The sequence below is a fragment of the Bos mutus genome, chromosome 9 (assembly GCF_027580195.1).
Source record: "Bos mutus isolate GX-2022 chromosome 9, NWIPB_WYAK_1.1, whole genome shotgun sequence".
Lineage (NCBI taxonomy): Eukaryota > Metazoa > Chordata > Mammalia > Artiodactyla > Bovidae > Bos > Bos mutus.
In genome coordinates, this window is record NC_091625.1 from 79,580,545 (window position 1) to 79,601,435 (window position 20,891).

Sequence of the window (20,891 nt, forward strand, 5' to 3'; positions counted from 1 at the left end):
AAAATTTAAATTTAAATTTTTATATACTTTTGTTGCAGAGCAGTGTGATAGGATAATCAAGTAACACCTTTGAGCTTGCAGATACATTTTTATAATAAAATCCTGTAAAGTACATAGAAATATGGGTTAAAAGAAAATAAGACAGTGTATTCTGACTCTTGAAAAAAATAATTTTTTTATCTGAAAAGATTGTAATAGATACCAAATTGCTATGGTGTTTACAGTTGAAAGAGTGATAAAATTTTTAGATGTCAGTACTTGACATCTGTAGTACAGAAATTGCATTTTTTACCTGTTTAAACTTCAGATAAAAAGTAGTAAATGTCAACCTAAAAATGTGTGAAGGGATACATTTCTGTAACCTTAGAGCAAACAAAAATTTTCTAAATTCCTAGAGCAAGGAAGAATTTTTTGTGAGAAGAAAAACTAAAGGTTATTTTGCTAAAGTACTCACTGATTTATAAAAGTTCCATATTATCTTATATTTCTTCTCTGTATGTTGCGCTCTGCCTGGAATCCCCTATGACTTCCTCTTAATCAAACTTAACTCCTATTGACTCAGTACTTTTTACTTTTTTTCCTTTTGAACTGTGTGTAGCTGGAGTAAGCTATGCATTGGAGGCATTATTCAGACACATTGATAGACACTTAAATGTCTATCAATCTTAAATGAATAATCGGGGTTTTCCATCCTCTGGATCACTTTTCAGTATGCATTGTGTTTTGATTTTCAGATATTTGGTTGGTGTTTTTGTTTCTAATATTTTGTTGATCTCTTAAGTTAGTGGTTTTTTTGTGTCATTTTTTGGTCATGCCTCTTGGCTTATGGGATCTTAGTTCTCCAACCAGGAATTTAACCCAGGCCCTCGGCAGTGAGAGCTTGGAGTCTTAACCACTGGACTACCAGGAAATTCCCGACTCAGTATTTTTTGCAGATTGGTTTTCCTGAGCTCATATGATGTCTAGAAATGGTATCAAGTATATCCCTCCTCTTGATCCTCTTTACCTTTCAGTCTCCTGGATTCTCTTGAAAGACAGGGATTGATACCTTGTTTTCTCTCACCACCTGACACATAATTGGCATTCATAAATATTTAACGACTGCCATTGTTGTAACTGTTACGAATATTCCAGCCTTACTAGAATATTCACTTTGAGAGCAAGAAATATGTCTTAAATTGATGATCATTGAATCTCTTAACTCCTAATACAGTACCAAAGTCCTGATGGATAATTGGAAATTATGTAGTTTACATGTAATATGTGTTGATTGAATAAATATAGGGTAATTCATAGTTTTTTCACATGCTCTTACTGCAATAAGGAAACATAATGAAAAGAATCTCGAAGCACAGTATTTCATAGCTTGTGGCTACTAGACTGTCATAGAGATGTCATAGGATGTGCCCTCTGTGCTTCCTCATTTCCAGTATTTTGTGATTTCTAGAAATGATTTAGATCTGGCCTTAATGGGAATACTCTAGTGTGTTATCATTTTTTGTTACCTTAGTATTCCTATATTTCTAAGTTGTTTGATCTTTTATTTTCTTTTTAAGTCAGGAATAAGTGTTGAAATATCATATATCAAATTACTTTTTGACTATATGCTTAGAGTTTACTTCTTCGACCTTTTTAATTAGTAATAACAAATTATTGAATTTACTCTTACTTGGAACATCTCACTCCTGGAAAAAATTCTGTTAGATTTTTTTTTTCATTAAATTATTTTGAAATAATTATAGATCCACAGTTAGAAGAAATAATACAAAGAGATCTGTGTGACTTTTACTCATTGTGCCCAGTGGTAATATCTTGCAAAGTCATAGTACAGTATCACAGCCAGAATATTGATATTGACACAGTCTACCCATCTCTTTTAGACTTACGTAGTTTTCCATGAATTCATTTGTGTATATATCTGTATTTAGCTCTAAATAGTTCTCTCAAGTGGAGGTTCATGTATCCAACACCACAGTGAAGACAGAAGTTGTCTAAGAAGAATCCTTAATGTTAATCCTATTGCAGCCAGAAGTTTATGCTTTGGGGATGTTCTTTTGTATACTTGTCAATTTCTCACATTTAAAAAATTTAACTTGAGCTAATGTTGATGCGTCAAAGTTTTCTAGAATATCTTTCATATCTGTCAGATTTTCAGATTTATTAGTTAAGAAATTACAAACTTAACCTTCCCTTCCTTTCTTCATACCTGTCACAGTCAGCCCAGTCATCAAATGTTTAAATTTTTACTTACCTTCTTAGTTTCTTTGACATCATACCCTCATCTTACATCTAAGCTATTGAGATAGCTTCCTACCTTCTACTTCAAGCTAAGTGAAAGTTGCTCAGTCATGTGCAACTCTTTGTGATCCCATGGACTATAGCCTGCCAGGCTCCTCTGTCCATGGGGATTCTGCAGGCAAGAATACTGGAATGGGTAGCTGTTCTCTTCTCCAGGGGATCTTCCCAACCTAGGGATCAAACCCAGGTCTCATGCATTGCAGGCAGATTCTTTATCATCTGAGCCACCAGGGAAGCCCCTACTTCAAGCAGGTAGTACCTGTTGCTACTTGAAAGTTCTACTTTAAATGCTCAGTGAAAATAAAATTTTATTCACAGAATAAAAGAAGGATAAAGTTAACTAAACATTTAGAAACCTGTGCTACACAAGCAGTACAATTAATTTATAAAAGCATTGCATTAGGAAAAGAATGTTTCCAATAGATGAAAGACAGAGGGCCAGTGTCCTTGATAGGGAAAACACTCATACAAATCCATTTTAAAAAATGAAAACTATGATCCACATAAATGGACAGAAATGTGTATGTACTACTAAAAGAGAGCATACTAATTTTTAACGTTCAGCTGAATTAGTAGCAAGTGTAAATTAAGACGGCATACCATTTTTTGACTAAAGTTATAACTCATACAAAATGAGTATGTGATGAAATTCTCCTTGACATGGCTGTGTGAATTTTTAGAAAGCATTTTATCGGAGTATATAGAATTGTAAAAGTATCTGATGTACAGTAATTCCAGTTTTGAAAAGCTTCTGCCTAGGAAATAATCACTAATACATGAAGAACTTTAGGATTATCTGAACAATTATATACGTTTGTGCCAAGCTCAAAAACAGCCTAAACATATATCATGGTGGAAATGGTTAAGTTATGGTATATCCATTGCACAGAAAGTGATGTAATCATTTAGAAATTAGAAAGCATCTTTTGTAACATGGGGAAAGATTGATATAAAAATGCAGGATATAAAATTATATATATACTATTATTTGAACTTTTCACTGCAAATGGTGACTGCAGCCATGAAATTAAAAGATGCTTGCTCCTTGGAAGAAAAGCTATGAAAACCTAGACAGCATATTAAAAAGCAGAGACCTTACTTTGCCAACAAAAGTCCATCTAGTCAAGACTATGGTTTTTCCAGTAGTCATGTATGGATGTGAGAGTTGGACCGTAAAGAAAGCTGAGTGCCAAAGAATTGATGCTTTTGAACTGTGGTGTTGGAGAAGATTATTGGGAGTCCCTTGGATAGCAAGGAGATCAAACTAGTTGATCCTAAAGGGAATCAGTCCTAAATATTCATTGGAAGGACTGATGCTGAAGCTGAAGCTCCAGTACTTTGGCCACCTGATGCTAAGAACTAACTCATTGAAAAAGACTCAGATGGCTGGGAAAGACTGAAGGCAGGAGGAGAAGGGGACAACAGAGGATGAGATAGTTGGATGGCATCACTGACTCGATGAACATGCGTTTGAGCAAGCTCCCAGAATTGGTGATGGACAGGGAAGCCTGGTGTGCTGCAGTCCGTGGGGTTGCAAAGAGTTGGACACGACTGAGCAACTGAACTGAACTTTTAAAAATGCATCTATATATATATACATACACAGACACACACACATACATAATAAACTTAGAGGAAAAAATTGCAGCTTTAGGTTTCTGGATAGTTTTCTTTTGTCTTTTTAAAAATTTTCCTATAAGTGGGCATGTTTCATACCATCATTACTAAACAACAAAAGCTTTACTAAAAGCAAAAATATTTTTTAAACACCAATAGTAGCTCCATCTGACTATCAGAAAAAATAAGTGCCTTTAGTGATAACTCATGATTTGAACATGGCATCATCTTCTGTAATTTTAATCAAGCTGAATTTCACTCCATTTCTAGAACCTGACTGACTTTCTGTTGTCTCCAGACCTTCCAACATTGTTCTCCAGCCCTTGACACCTCTTCCCCGCCTTACCAAATCCACTCCATTTTTCCCCTTAAGATTCTAGCTTAAATGTCACTTTCTCTGGGAGGCTTTGTCTTAAACTCCCTGGTTTTAAGATGCATCATCTCTCGGTCCTCGTTGTGCCTTGTATGGCTTTATCTTCATTGCTTTTCATATGCCTGCTGTCCCTTCTGGAGTGTAAACTTAAGAGACTGTACCCTGCTAGGGCCTCTTGATTCATTCACTGTACCAGGTAGTGCTCGGCCACTAAAGATACTTACACAATAAGGAATAGATACTCCAAAAGTGATGAATTGATCTGACTTTTGAGGCAGCCATGGTCCCCATAGCTACACCTTATAGTTGTCATGGAATAAAGAGGCCAGATAACTAACATTCATGGAGCTTTTGGCATTCGTAATGGTCCTTTTCTTCTGGGTATCTGATTTGAACCTTATAGTCATCCTGGTCCTTCTGTTACTAAGTGATGGAACCGGAACCTGAATGACAGATGCTAGATGAGAAGTGGGTACATGAAAAATTGTTGAGAGTAGGTAGTAATTAGAATAGCAGTTACAGAGTGAAGGTAAAGGGACTTGTTAAATCAGTGGGAAAACAAAGGGAACCAGTGCAGTAATCTGGAAGATCCCTGATAAGTGGAGAGTGGAAATGAGGACAGGCTTGATGTTACTGACATCAATTTCTGAGCTTTGTATGTCTGTCTCTTTTTTTTTTTGCCTTAATGAAGCCAGAAAATATTTGAGTTCTACTAAACATAGGCACCATATGATAAATATTTTGATTCTGTGACATTTGATGTTGTGGATAAAGCAAAAACTAGAAAGATTCCTTCCCTTTAAACTGTGTGTTGATATTTAGTATCAATATCAACTATCAACACATAAAGTTGATATTAAATATCAACATACAAAGTTTCAGATTTGGTTTTTAAAAGTTTCCTCTAGGGGGTGGTATTGTACAATTAATAGACATTCAGTGACCATGTATAAATGTTCTTTGAGAGTCATTTCTTTATATGACCATAGGAAAATCAGATGTGGTTGTTCAGGAAGTTGAAAATACATATGGTATATTTCATATACAAGATGTCATAGGACACCAGTGTAAATGTTTAAAGGCTAAATAATAATGAATTTTTATTGATGGTGATAAGCTACTTGGATATTAGGATTAATAATCAGTTGCCTGTTATTTGCTGTTAATCACATAAATTGATTTTAATGACTAATAAATTTGACTAAGCCAATTAAAGATAAGCAGTTTTTTTGTGCTGGTTTCTGAATCTGTAGCAACTAATTTGAGCTCATAGTCCTTTTGTCTAAGTATGTATCATTTCTTTTTTGTAAGCTGACTCCAGATACTTTACTGTAGCATGACAGGTTAATAATAAAAACCTCGGAAAGTTGGACTGCTGACTTATCCATTAACATTCCATTTCTTTTTTTATTTTGCAAACATATTTGCAGACATGAATTTTATATTGTAGAATAGTCATTTTAATAATTACTCCTGTTTTGAGTAAATCGTTTTGGTTTTAGACTCTTTAAGCTAACACACACACACACACACACACTAGCATTACAGTAACTTGTCACAGGCTGTGTGTGTGTGCTCAGTTGCTTCGGTCGTGCCCTACTCTGTGACCCCATGGACTGTAGCCCTCCAGGCGCCTTTGTCCATGGGATTCTGTCAGCAAGATACTGGAGTGGGTTCCCATGCTCTCCTTCAGGGGATCTGCCTGACCCAGGGCTCGAACACGTTGGAGGCGAATTCTTTACCAACTGAGCCATCAGGGAACCCCTGTCACAGTCAGCTACTATATAAAATCGCATTTCACATATTAGTTTAGAACTTACTTTTCCCTTCTCTTGTCCTTTGGCTGTAGTTATCATATATTTCAATTATAAACCTGTAAACCCTAGAATGTAGTTATTTTTTAATTGTCCTTCTTAAAAAGAAATTTATAAAATGAGGAAATAAAATTTTTAGTATATTCCCACATAATTACCATTTTCAGCGTTCTTCATGCCTTTGTAGTTGGTTTTAAATATGGTGTCATTTTTTTGCCTGTTGAAAAGTTTATCATTTCCTTAATAGGATTGTCACCAATTCTATCAGCTTCTATGGTGTGAAACAAGCTTTTATTTTCATCCTTATTGAAAGATAATTTTGCTGGGCAAAGAATTCATCAATCATTTTTGCCACTCCTCCCCACCTTTAAGGAGGTGGACTCCAGTTACATATATGTTAGAGCATTTGATGGTTCCCCATACCTCACTGAAACTCTGGTTTTGTGTTTGTTTTCCTTTTCAGTCTTTTTACTCCCTGCTTTATTTTAGGTAGTTTCTACTGCTGTGTTCTGAAGTTCATTAGTTTTTTTCTTTTATGATATCTAAACTACTATTAATCCTGTCCAGTAAACTTTTCATTTTTATATTTCATTTCTGGATGGCCCTTTTGTGTTCCTTTGTGTATGTTCTATCTCCTCATTTTATTCATGGTTTCCATAAAATACTTCAAAATGATTTCCCAGTATTTTAATGTCATCATCTGCTATTTCCATTATTTTGTCATTGTTTTATTTTTTTATGTTCACATTCTTCCTCTGTTGCCATCATTAGTGATTTTTGATTGATTGAGGGACAAAGTGAATTTTAAGTTCTTGAATGTCTGTTCTTTGAAGGGATTAAATGCAACCAGCAATTAATTGCTGTTCAGTTTAATTCTTTGGTGCCTTGTTTTGTTTTTAGCTTTGGGGGGCAGTTCTAAAGTACTCCTTGCTTTAGGGACAGGTTAACCCTGTTTTATTTGGGGGCTGTCTACAGAATATCCTGGGTAAACCTCTGGGGCTCTCTGCTCCTTTTGGTTGGAACTTGAATGCATCCCAGCCCTGTGTGTGCCTTGGGAATAGTCCAGCTCACAGCTTCTGTTCGCTCTTTGGCCTGCGGCGTTTTCTCCTTCACATGCACATGGCAGTGTTCACCTGAGCCTCAGGATAAACTCCTGTCTTTTCTGTGTAGCTCCAAACTCTTCAGAGCTCTGCCCCTCCATTTACAGCTGCCTCAGTCTCCCTGAACTCCAGTCCATTTTCTCAACTCAGAGCACTGTGTTCTGTTTAGGATTCCCTTCCTACTCCTTAGACTGGGATGTACCTCCAGGCAGAATGCTAGGCTGATATTGGTGTCATCTCATATGTTTCCTTTCTTCAGATGTCCTAATCTTACCATGTCTGTTTCCATTGTCCAAAAAACTCTTTTATATATTTTGTCTAGTTTTCTTTGATTGTTCACAGTAGGATGGCAAATATTACTCCTTATGGCCAGAGTTAGACTCTGTGTTGTTATTTTAGTAATCAGATCATCACTATTATTTACTAAGTACCAGCACAGTCTTTTAGTAGGAATTCAGAAGGAGCTAACTTTTCTTAAAGCTATTATATTATGACAGAAGCTCTAAAAATACTTAATGAAGGAATGAGTGAAGTATATACCCTTTATTAGGATATATTCATTCATACTTTGTTTTTATTTTAATTTTGTCCCTTCACAAAGACAATACTAACCATAGAGCAGGTATTTATAATATACTTATGAGTAGAATAATATATTTGGTTCTATTTACTGGAATAAAATTTGGCTTTATTCCTACTTGAGTGCTATATTTATTTAACCGACTAGTACATCACTCTTAACAATTGCTTTTATGTGCCTTTTGTGTCTATATATCATGCATTTCATATTTTTAGATTTCTCATGTATAAATGAGGATGTGATAGAATGTTAATGTTTAGATTTAATGAAACTTTGAGGTATACATGCCTTGAGGATTAGTAAATATTTGTCTCCTAAATGCTTCACATTAAAGTTAGGTTGGAAAGTATTTAATCCTTTTGCAAATATGCCTCATTACTCATCTTTTAAAAATATTTATTCATAAAAATAAACACATTTCCTTGATGAAATAAATATATTTCCCTATAGGTGATTCTAGCTACATATTTATTCTGTTTTACTAGGTAATTTTCCATGTTGGACATCAATTTTTCTTCATACTGCTGCTTCTACAATGAATTACTTGTCCTGAACAGAGTTTTATATAAAAGTAGTCCTTTTTCCCATCTGTATGACTAAAAGATCTTTTGGTGTATAAATTTTCATAAGTAGATTTAACATCTTTTCACTGTATTAATATTAGAAAATGTGTCTTGTTGTACAACTACAAATTGTAAACCATGTAAGATACTCAGAAATATAGAAGCTAGGCAAATTTGTACTTAAATCTTTTCAATTTTGAGAAGATTCTTTCCAGTCCTTCAATTAAAGGTGTTACTTTGTAATAATGTCCTTGTAGTTGCAAAGACTGAATATGCATATAAGCCAAGAAGAAAATGCGTGTAAGTGAAACCATTAAACTGTGTTGTCATTGCACTGTATTTCAAGTGTCAGCCACTTGTATTAAGGTTAGCTTTTAGACGGTAAGAAGCTTATATTATATTTGTGTTGTGAAGAAAATTGATGATGGTTGTGGTGGTAGTGAATTGGGAATAAATCTGATTCTCACTTCAAAGGAGATACCGATAATCTCGATTTTTATTATGAGCAATGGTGGAAGTAGTTAAAAGTAACAAATCAGAAACAAAATTGAACTTTTTACATAGGAATAAATAACATTCTCTTGATAACAAGAAAATACTGATTAGTTTTCTGTGTGTTTGCTTAATGGACTTTTACCGTTGCTGGATAGCCATTTATTTCCACTGTTGCTCTATTAAATAGCTCACTATGCTCCATAGATGGTAGAGTTCATATACTGTCCACTTGGTGATAAAATAAGGAGAAAGACCTCCCAGGGAAATGAAGCTCACTCCTCTATTTCCTCACATTGTGTTACTATGTTGACTAATAGTATATATAGACAGTAAATAATTAACTGATGTCTATTTAATTTTCTGTGTGTATGTTTGGGTGAGGGTTTGCTTGAAATATGCTTGAAATGGTCATTTGAGAGGTTGAGAAAATAAGGAAATCAGTCTTTACACAATTAATATAAAATGTCTTCAGAGAATGCCAAAATAGGAAAGAAGATGGGACACAAAACAGAGAGCTTAAAGATTAGTTTCAAACCAGATGTTTCACACAGGACATAAAATGTTGGCATGTCATAAAAATATGTATGTTTAAAAAACTGTAGCTTGCTCAGTTTGTAGTGATGGAAAGTATATTTTACTTGCTCAAATAAATAATACTGGAATATTAAATATGAAAAAGTATTAAGCTAATTTGAGGTTGATAATTCTAATATTTATAGTGATGCTGATCTGTCTGTGGTCTGTGTTGCTGGTATGTAGATGCAGGGAGAGAGGATTGTTGGGCTTATGTATGAGTGTACGTTTGCCAAAGGAATGTAATAAAAAGATTCAGGGTTTAGAGATAGGGCAGTAAAGTCCTAGAAAAATCTGTCATAAAATTAAAGCTAGTTACAGAAGGAAGTTAAAGGAGAAAAGACTGATTGTAATGAAGAAGTAGGGAGACACCAATGAACTGGAAGCCTATTGTAACAAACAGAGTTTAAAGTTGGAAGAAAAGCAGTTATGTTTAGAGTGAGTACATGGTATACTGATATTAGCAGTACAGCAGTTTGAAATGGTAATTTAGTTATGAGGTTACTGGCATATAAGGGAGAGTCCGTACAGTTATGGAAATCAGTATTGATAAGAACTGAGAGCACAGCACTGTATATGCATTAGAAATAGATTTGCTTTCTTATTGCAGAAAATTCAGAATTACAATGCATAAGTAAAGTAAGGATTTATTTCCTCATTTAAAAAAAAGTCTGATATTGGCAGTACCCAGTACCAATTCCATGAAATCATCAGGGACCCAGGCTTTTTCTGACTTCAAATCTATAAACCAGCACATGATTACCAAAGTCGCCTTGTGGTCCAAGCTACCTACTAGAGTTTCAGTCGTCCCATTTCTGTTCTAGGCAGGAGGGAGGAGAAAGGGGAATGAGTCATTTCCTTTCCCCTGCCATCATTCCCGTTTTACAGTCCTTCCAGAAGTCAGTCTCAACCACTTCTGGTTATATGATATTTGTCTTAGGTAATAGCATGGCCATATTTTGCTTTGAGGAATAGTGGAAAATGTACTGTTTTGGCTAGCTATATTACAACTCCCTAGTAATATAGGAATCTTGTTAGTAAAGAAGACAGGGAGAAAGGATGCAAATAGGCTGCTAGCTGTCTCTGTCACAAGTCAGCAAAATTTTAAGATGGTGGAAAGATAAGGAAAGACCCTGAGATCCATGAGCAATTACAAGCATAACAGTCCAGTGGAAGAGAATGGGTGAGCACTAGACCAGTGTATTTAGAAAGCCTTGAGAGATTACTGTAATAGTGGGATGCAAAAAGAAAACCAGTCATACTTGCCAACTCTTCTCTTAAATACTAGAAGGAATGTAAGAGAATTAAAACTCATTACTTGAGAGAACTGCAAAGAAAATGATTTCTTAAGTGACATTTAGGTTTTAATTAAGACAAAGAGGAAGAAGGAATCTGAGGAGAGGTAAGACAGTTTGCTGATTCTTCAGAATTGTTTCAACTGTTTTTTCAACAATAGTTCCAGGGAGTATGGTAGAAGGAATAGGGCTGTGTGGAGAAACATGGACTTGGTTGGGGCAAAAAGTATAGTTTACAGTTGAGAGGAGTAAGGATGCAATGAGCAGTGATGCTCAACCTTTTGCTTATCTACCCTCAAGTTTAAAATAATTAAACATGAATCTCCAATATTATGTAACTTTATAAATAATTTTTCTGTATTGATGTACTATACATACATACATACATATATATATATATATATATATATATAAAATAAAATACTACATGTGCCTGACTCTGCAGCCCCATGAACTGCGGCCTGCCAGGCTCCTCTGTTGATGGGATTTTCCAAGCAAAGATACTGGAGTGGTTTGCCATTTCCTTCTCCAGGGGATCTTCCTGACCCAGGGATCAAACCCTGGACTCCTACACTGCAGGCAGATTCTTTACCTGCTGAGCTACCAGGGAAGCATATAAAAGAAAAGTACAAAGGATGAGATAAACATATCAATAAAAGGCTAATATTTTCTTCCCACACTCCAGCCATTCCCTGGACTCTTATGGGTCTCAAAGTCTGCAGCCTCAGTAGCTTAGGGTGAGAACTGTTAGGGGAAATAGAAGCAGCCTGGCACAGAATTTACCCCTACACTCAGCTAAAAGCCTTCCCCTTAAAAATAAGAGCAAGAACACTTAAAAGTCTTCAGAAAATTTTGGTAATACATTAAGACATAATAAGATTAAATTTCAAGGAAGAAAAAGCATATTATCAGTTATAGGTATTATCATGTGAGGAGATGACATTTGATCTGTAATCTCAGTAAAATCAAATAGCCAAGATATATAAAAAGTAAAAACATACTAAAGACGAATCATTAGACAAATCATTAGAGAAGGAAAGAATTTTTTACCACTTGCATTTGGGACAGATAGCAGACTGAGGTAGATGCTAGTTATTAAATAGTTAAATTTGAAAAAGCAGAGGAAAAATTATATAACTGAATATCCAGTTTCTTGGAGATAAAGAGCTTTCCAAGCTTAGAGTTGATAGAAAAATCACTTTGGGTACATAAATATTTTAAGTTTCTGTATTTTAAAACAACATTCAAAAATTGAAAGATGGCATAATACTTGCATCCAAAATGTTTATTTTCCACAGAGCTCAGGTGATGTACTTTTAATAAAAGAAATACAGCAAAAATGCTAGAAGAAAAGACCTGACAGCTCACTAAGAGGATGTGTTGGGGATTTCTGTCACAGTTATAACAAAAGAAGAGCTGACTAAAACAGATAGAAGCTTGAACAACTCAAGAGATGACTGGTTTAAAAGGGGGAGGGTGATCAGCCATGCTTTTAAAAGGCATGGCATGGGGAGAGGTGATTCAAACCTAGTTCTCAAACGACCTGGGTATGTTATTAAATATGCCTGGTTAAAAGAAAGAGAAAAAGAAAATTTTGTCACATTGTGATCAAAGCAATGAATATAATAAGTGGGTTTTTATTTTTGCTTCCAGATTAGATTTTTTGTGTGTCATTAATACCCAGTGCTGGGTGTTGTACAGTAAAAATGAAAGTATCATGCTTTTTACATTGTGAGTCAGTGTAAACCAGGACAGGTCTTTAAGAAACTCCATTTTTGCTTCTCATTGATAACTGGATGAATCAAAACCCTAAATTTGGTACAGAAATAAATACATTAATAAATTAAACTTCAAGCTCTGTGAGAGAACCCTAAAAGCCTAAGCCTTTAAAAGTAGTTCCTTCAGACACAGATATTGAATTTAAACACACGCAGAATACATGATTGTATTATTTGTATATTAACACATCTTTAAAGAAGGTGTGAATTGGAAATCATGAGAGTAACTAACAGCTTGCCATGTTCTAAAGCTGTAGCAAATAAAGCCACGATAGATAGTAGACTAACAAGTAACAAAGCAAGATAGACAATATACAGAGTTGGGGCCTTTTGTCCCATGAAAATTTAATATATGATAATGAATGACAAAAGTGGCATTTAAAGCCATCAGGCAGAATGAGCTGTTCTTTCATTCATGTATTTTATCTATTCAGAAAATGTTTGTCGAAGGCCAAGGACTGTTGCAGATGCCAGGGATCCATCAGCAAACCAAGTAGACTACAATTGCCATTATCATGGAGTTTAAGTTGGAGTTGGAGAATCTGCGAAGAAATAGGTTGAATGATTCCCTGCTGAGGAGAAAAGACTAGAGCAGGAAAGGCGATAGTGTTCACAAGATTCCACTTGGGGGTGTGGGGGACAGGATAGCCCTCTTTCCTACTGTATAAGGAACTGCCACAAGGCAGTTTGTTAAAAAGAAAGCGACCAAACAGAAAATTTGATGAAATTTTTGTTTTGATAGTTATTCTGCATTCATAAAAGAGGATATAGAGGTCTTCAGTACACCTCTAAGACCTTGAGTAGTGAAAATGCAAAATCAAAAGTGAGATAACACAGTCCTGAGACTGATAGGACGTTTAATACCGGTTTTTAATTTAATGTCAGTTTTTTGCGAGTTTGGGAGAAATGGCTGCTTGCATGTGTTGTTGTAGCTGTAACTGCATAGTGGTGATTTGTTTTGAAGGACAGTTGAAGAGTAGCTGTTCAAGTGAGAAAGGTACACATACTGCAAGCCAGCAGTTCTCCTTGATGTCTCCCAACGGGAACTCATGAATGTGCACTCAAGAAGGTCTGGTAGTGCAGCATGGCTTATAATGATGAAAATCTGAGAACTACCCCGTTGTGCTTTAGTTCAAATGTCGTGTCCATACTGTGGAGCCCTGTAGGGCTATGCAAATCTTCAGAGCATAGTGTTGAAACTGAGAGGAAAATTACAGGCAATATGTATACATACTGGTGGTAATAATTGCCACCGAACTTCACAGCTCTCATCACTGAGAACGCTGTTTAGGGTTGTGGTTTCAGAGAAGTTTTTAGCTTCAACCTTATCTGTAATATTTTTATTATTTTTTTTCAAGAGATGGTATTATTGTAGCCACACATTCCAGGAAACAAACTCACTCAGAAGGACAATGCAGATAATGGAGTTCAGTTTATTACACTGATGGGCCCAAGGCAGAGTCTCCTCTTAGCCAAGGACCCCAACCAGTTTTTGTGAAAACCTTACATACCCTAAGTGTACGTGGTCAAACCCACCTCCCCGAAGTCTCTGAAATTAGTCTGAAGAAAGGAAAAGAAAGATGCAATCAAAGTTAACCCGTGATTCGTATGCCTTAAACCCATGATTCATATGCCTTAAGCCTAGGTAGTTAACAGTGGACAATTATCAATAGACCTGTGGTTATACCCCAATAAGCATAATAGAATTTATGATTCTATTTGGTTACACAGATAATTAGGGTATTCTTTTAGGCGACAGAGACTCTAGGTACGAGCCCTGGGGCTCTTCCATCCGGGGGTCTGGTTTTCCAGTTGGTATGTCATTTCCATAGATACTGGGCATATAGCTCAAAGTCCACAGTCTGGCCCAAGATGGAGTCCTGCTTTTGAGATGGAGCCTGTTCTGTCTGTTTCCTCCTTCAATATGTTTATTTTTACGTGTATACATAAAAATGACCAAAACAATTCTCCCCATTAACCTCAGCTCAAGTGGCATTTCCCCTCTCCCAACGCATATTGTGTATTTTATCAGTTATCACGTATCTGGCCCTTGGCAAGTGCTCCTATACACAAGGTTGTTTTTCTGAATGCCCCCATTTATCTACTAAATTTAAATTGCAGGTTCTTTTGACAGCCTCAGACTGATCCTTTTATTTTAAATATAATGTAAAAAGAGAAGGCCTTCCTTCATAGAAATGTGTTATCATCATCATGAATCTTGTATTCTTTGGATAGTGTTTTTGTGTTTGTTATATTTGTGAATAAGATCCATAGTAAATTAAAGTTTTATTTCTAAATTCACTTAAATTTTAAATTATTTATTAGAGACAAAACATATTTTAAACATTCAGTCCTGGGAATTATTCATATCATTGTATTTTTCTTTATAGGTCGATTGTATGCGATGCAAACTGGAATGAAGATTGATAGTAAAACTCCTGAATGTCGTAAATTTCTATCAAGGCTAATGGATCAGTTAGAAGCTGTAAGTTGAACACTGAACATTTTTCTGATTAATGTTTATAATGCCATTTTATTTGTGTGTGTGTGTTATTGTAGCTCTAACTGTTGGTGGCAATCCGCAATGTCATTATAGCTGAGGAAAAATTACACAATTTTTTTTACATTTACATTATAGTGCTTAGGGAGTTGAAGGAAAAGTTGGTTTCAGTATCTTTGCCTATACATTATTTCTTGTTCCAGGTTATTGTAGACCTTTGAATCATTCTTTCATAAGTAATGAATCATTTCTAACCTTCCTTCATGCACTCACAAGGATGACTGATTAGAAATTCTTAAATAGCTCTTATAATAATAAAATGGGGGACCTCCCTGGCGGTCAGGTGGTTAAGACTCTGCTCTTCTACTGCATGAGGGGTGGGTTTGATCCCTGGTGAGGGAACTGAGATCCCACATGCCACTGCTACTGCTCCTGCTGCTGCTGAGTCGCGTCAGTCGTGTCTGACTCTGCGACCCCAGAGACGGCAGCCCACCAGGCTCCACTGTCCTTGGGATTCTCCAGGAAAGACCACTGGAGTGGGTTGCCATTTCCTTCTCCAATGCATGACAGTGAAAAGTGAAAAGGAAGTCACTCAGTCGTGTCTGACTTTCGCAACCCCATGGACTGCAGCCTACCAGGCTTCTCTGTCCATGGGATTTTCCAGGCAAGAGTACTGGAGTAGGGTGCCATTGCCTTCTCCGCCCACATGCCACAAGGCACAGCAAAAAAAAAAGAAAAGAAATGGGCTATTTATTTAGTGAAAAAGACAACAAGGCAAGTTTCCTATCGTCTCTTCCTCCCACTCTTAGTCCTGTGACAGGATACTCTTATGGTCCAGGCATTCTCCTCTGCCAGCAGAAATGTGGTAGGTGAACTATGATGTAACATCACAGATTGTGTAGAGGCACCAATCCAGGGAAAACTGAATGGATTTGATTGGGTATCAATATATCAGGAAGGCAATGCTATAGTAATTTCACTTAGCATTAAGGGCTCCACCCTGTGCCTCCCAGTCTCTTTTTTAACAGTGTCAAGGTCTACTCATTGCTTCATCTCCTCCCTGGGTTGGGAAGATCCCCTGGAGGAGGGCATGGCAACCTACTCCAGTATTCTTGCCTGGAGAGTCCCTTGGACAGGGGAGCCTGGTAGGCTACAATCCATGGGGTCACAGAGTCAGACACGACTGAGTGACTAACAAGAGAATTAGAAACCTAAATATTTATTTGACCAGTTGCATTATTTTGTTTAGAGAAACAAAACTTAAACATTAAAAATCAAAACACTTAAACCAGTCGGTGCAGAATCTTTCAGATCAAAGTCTTAGTTGTATGAAGCAGCCATGGATAAGAGTGTTCTTTCTACCCTGGTATGGGTGTCTGACCTTCTGAGGCTGTCATCTTCTGCTATTATCTACCCAAGGTAGGCCTGGTGGCATCACTGATGACCACTCAGCTGCCCTTGGAACCTGTCTGGCCTTCTGCTTCTAACACTGCTTCTGTGAATGCAGGAAAAGTTTGAGTACTCTTGGGAGTGAGGTTAGGAGGTGGACGAAAGAATGTGTCTGACAGGTAGCAGTACTTTGTAAAATACCATCTCTTACAGACATTAATATAGAATAAACCTCTATTAATTTTACAGCTTAACAATAATAGGTGAAATAACAACAGCTTATGGATAAGACAAAACTTAAATGGTTCTTTATAATACACAAAATGTAAAATCACATTTATAAAGGGACTTACCAGGAATTTTTTATTATCTACATTAAATAACAAGGAAGTTTATTCCATGGTGAGAACGTACCTGCTTGTATTATTATAATGTTTGTAGTTGGTACACTTCAGGTATATTATGTTATTGCTGCCAGACATTTTATGTTGAGGATGAGATTAAATGGCATACTCCCACTAAATTTTTCTAGAAATAAATTGCCTCTCCAATTAAATTATTTCACAATGTGGATACAGTAAACTAGTGTTACATGTGGGACTTTTTTTTCCCTGTTTTTGTTGGGAGTAAGGATGCCCAGATGTCCTTAAATTCCAATATTCAGTCTCTTCCGGGCCTTAATTATGAGAATATTTACTTTGATGATTTTATGAAAAATTCTGTGGCTTTTTCTAAATTTAATTCTTTATAATGTTCTTTACAATAGTGTGATATTCAGATCTAGTATTCTAGAAGGTCATTTTATTCCAATATGACAGTCTCAGTAAAATATAGGAATTAAATTTGTTGTTTTTAAATTACTTTTTCTGTGTGTAGGGAAGGGATGTACTGACTGGAAATTTACATGGGTGTAAATTGTGTTGATTTGAGGTGTATATTTGACTAAATTTAACAGTGTGCTCTGAGAGATACTTTTTAGGATATAATGATCCTTCTCATTGTATTTTTCTATATTTGATAGGAGATATTGAAATAGGAGTAAATTAAAAATTTAAATTATATGGCTAGGAAAGAATTTTTTAACTCCATTTTTCTTGTACATTTGAAATATTTGTCTGATGCTTTACATAGATAGTTGGGCATGTTATCTTTTTTTTTGCTCTTTTTTATTTTGATATTTTGGCTTCCCAGGTGGCTCAATGGTAAAGAATTCACCTGCCAATGCAGGAGACACAGGAGATGCGGGTTTGATCCCTCGGTCAGGAAGATTCCCCTGGAGGAGGAAGTAGCAACCCACTCTAGTATTCTTGCCTGGAGAATCCCACGGATAGAGGAGCCTGGTGGGCTGTAGTCCATAAGATGGCAAAGAGGCCAACACACCTGAGCATGCTCACACACGTTTTGATATTTAGAACTAAATTATACTTTCAGGTTATCATGAGTATCTTTCTTCAACTTTTTATAAACATTGGATTTGATTATTAGGATTTCTTGTACTTGGTATATGCTTCTCTGAGTCCAGAATCATAAGTTCTATATCTCATTTCATTTTAGCTTAAGAAACAGTTGGGTGATAATGAAGCTATTACTCAAGAAATAGTTGGTTCTGCACATTTGGAGAATTACGCTTTGAAAATGTTTTTGTATGCAGATAATGAAGATCGTGCTGGGAGATTTCACAAGTAAGTATAGAAAGATCAAATAAAAATGACAAGTTTTATTACTGTATAACCAGACTTTATCCAGTTTTTTTCTTAATAAGTTCCAGGATTCCTGATTAATGATTTAGGTGTTTGTTTTGGTTTTTTTTTTTTGAATCTTAGAATAAGTCTGGGTTACAAGAGTGATCCTGGCTTTTTAGATAACATGGCTGAAAGACAAGTACCCAGAGCAAATTCATTTTCTCAGTAAATACACTCTAATTAGCCATTCTTTAGCAGTTAATAAAATCTGAGTTACTATTAACCAAAACATCCTGGTTCAGTGATACTGATTTTAAAAATTTCCAATCCCACCGACTCAAATGATTTGTCATTATAGTAAAACTTAAATACAAAGAAATACACGTAGCATAATAACGATTCAGATAGTATTGCCACTACATTTTCTAAAATGAAAAGCGTATTGTAAAAACCTTATTGTACCATATTCACCTGTAATATGTGTTGTCACTTCCTGCTAATACAGATTACAGAAGGAGCTCCATTGTGTTCCTAAAATCTGATTTTATTGAAAACATGAACTTCAGAGTGCTTTTTAAAACATTGGAAGTTTTTTTCTTGTAGCTACAAGACTAATTATGCATCTTACATTTTTCATTTAAATTAGATGAACTCTCTTTTCTCTTCCAGAAACATGATCAAGTCCTTCTATACTGCAAGTCTTTTAATAGATGTCATAACAGTGTTTGGAGAACTCACTGATGAAGTGAGTGTATATTCTTTATTGCCTTATTAGCTAGAGATCAGTATTGGTTGCTTTTTATTAGTTTTGTCATTGCATTGTTTATTTAGAGCACTTGTCCATCAGAAATGTAGTAAAAGCAAAACGTGTAATTTTAAATTGTCTACTAGCTACATTTTAAAAAGTTAAAAACAAAAGGTGAAATTATTTTTTAACAATAAATGTTTTTTTGTAGTAGGTTCTTTAAATCCAGCATGTATTTAACACTTAGTGAGTGCATGGCTACTAAATTGGTCTCTGAACCCCAGGTTCATTGTTTTATTTTATTGAGTTTTTAAATATTACTGATCCTTGATGCTGTTAAATTTATTTATTGTTATTTGGTAAACATTACTGGAGGCAGAAATTTTTTAGGACTGTTTTTTTTTCCCTATTTTGTTTCTTGCCAGAAATACTATTGTTAGAGATTTGTTTCTATCGTAAAATGCATATACAACTTGATATTTTACGAGGTACTTCCTATCCGTTTTATCAGTTTGTTTCTCAGAACCACTTTGAAATAAGTTGAGCACATATTCATTTTATGTATGAGCAAATTGAGGCTAAGTGATGAACTTATTGCCATTAGTTCAGTGTTGTTTTCACTGTAGTGGGCTTTACCATTCACATGGAAAAATTGTTTTCTGAGAGGAGAGAGATTAATTTAGAAAGAGAAAGAAGAAAAGGGAGTTATAAATGAGACTGATAGAGGAATGTCTTATTAGTGATTTGAAATCTCTGGAGAGATTGCTTTTTATGAAAAATGATTTTTTTTTCAAAATGGTTAGCTGTTCAGAGTAAAGTTCCAAACAAACGAATCTATGAGACAGTTTACATTTTCATAAAACAGTATATCAAAACTGTGCAAAATATTCTTTGTTTATATGTAAAATGAAGTGAAGCTCCAGGGTTGATGATCATAAGCTAAGTTTTTGAGTTGGCAGAAATGTGCAGTACAGTTCAAAACTGCTAAATGAGGGACACCTTGTACTGAGTGTGACTGTCCCTTATATTTCAAAGCATCCCTGACCCTTGCCCACGGAGCATTCCTCCATCAGTCAGATGACTGGAAACCACCAGCAGATATTTCCAAACACCCTCTAGGATATGGGGCAATGCCCACTGAGGGCCACTTCTGTCAGATTTTCTTGAAATAGAGAAGTACTGAATATAATAGAAAACTGAAACTTGGAGTGTGAAAACCAGAGATGCTTCTCACTTACTTATATTTTATAGGTTCTATAAATCCACTGCTTGGCTCCATTTCTGCTCCTGTCTCCTGTCACTATTTATCTAGATTTTTTCCTGTTTTACTAGTATGCATTGTTGTTGTTGTTTAGTTGCCCAGTCATGTCTGACTCTTTTGTGACCCCATGGACTGTAGACCACCAGGCTCCTCTGTCCATGGGATTTTTTTGGAGAGTACCAGGTGGGTGAAGGAGAAAAAGAGACCTGATTAGAAAAGTAAGTCATAAGCCAGATTAGACAGATGATAAAAAGACTGGCATCTTCAGTAAGGGGACCTTTTTGAATAAAGAGCTATACTTTGAGCAAAAGAACTAGTTAATGATTACTGTGGAACTTCATACAAAGTGGGCTGTCTTTGACCTGAGGAATAATAATATGTTTAAACTTAGATTTAAAATTTGAAGTGCAGGTATACCAACCAAAAATAAATTGCCACAAGACTCTTGGAATCAAAAGACAAGAAATATGCAAAAGAGAGGTGAAAATTCGAGTCAGGAGAGTAGACAAACTCTCAGGTTAAGAAGATAGTTTTGAAAGAGAATATGGTTAGATAAACATCCTGATAAACACCTGCATGTAAAAGGCTAGAGGAAGAAGTGAATAAAGAAATACAATTAGAGAAGAGGATGGAAATGTCAGATGTCAGAAGAGAACGTCATAATGAGGCAAAGTAGCAGATTGGTTTGCCATATCCTTCTGAGTGTCTCTTCCTTCTGAGAGGCGTCTCCTACTTCTTACTTGGAGGAGCTGCTTTTACCCACATATCTCAGAAGCACACACCCAGTTCCATGAAGTTATAACTGCCAACAATGGGGAACCCAGACAA

General features: G+C 35.7%; 1 protein-coding gene across 2 annotated transcripts in view; it reads left to right on the forward strand.

Annotated features, from left to right (window-relative positions):
• The window catches only part of VTA1 (vesicle trafficking 1), a 70,513-nt gene that overhangs the window by 5,339 nt on the left and 44,283 nt on the right, over positions 1–20,891 (forward strand). For both annotated transcript variants that reach the window (XM_005901202.3, XM_005901201.3), the window contains exons 2-4: positions 14,877–14,971; positions 17,930–18,057; positions 18,727–18,802. In XM_005901202.3, the coding sequence (XP_005901264.1) occupies positions 14,877–14,971; positions 17,930–18,057; positions 18,727–18,802 (299 nt within the window). The remainder of the gene's footprint in view (positions 1–14,876; positions 14,972–17,929; positions 18,058–18,726; positions 18,803–20,891) is intronic.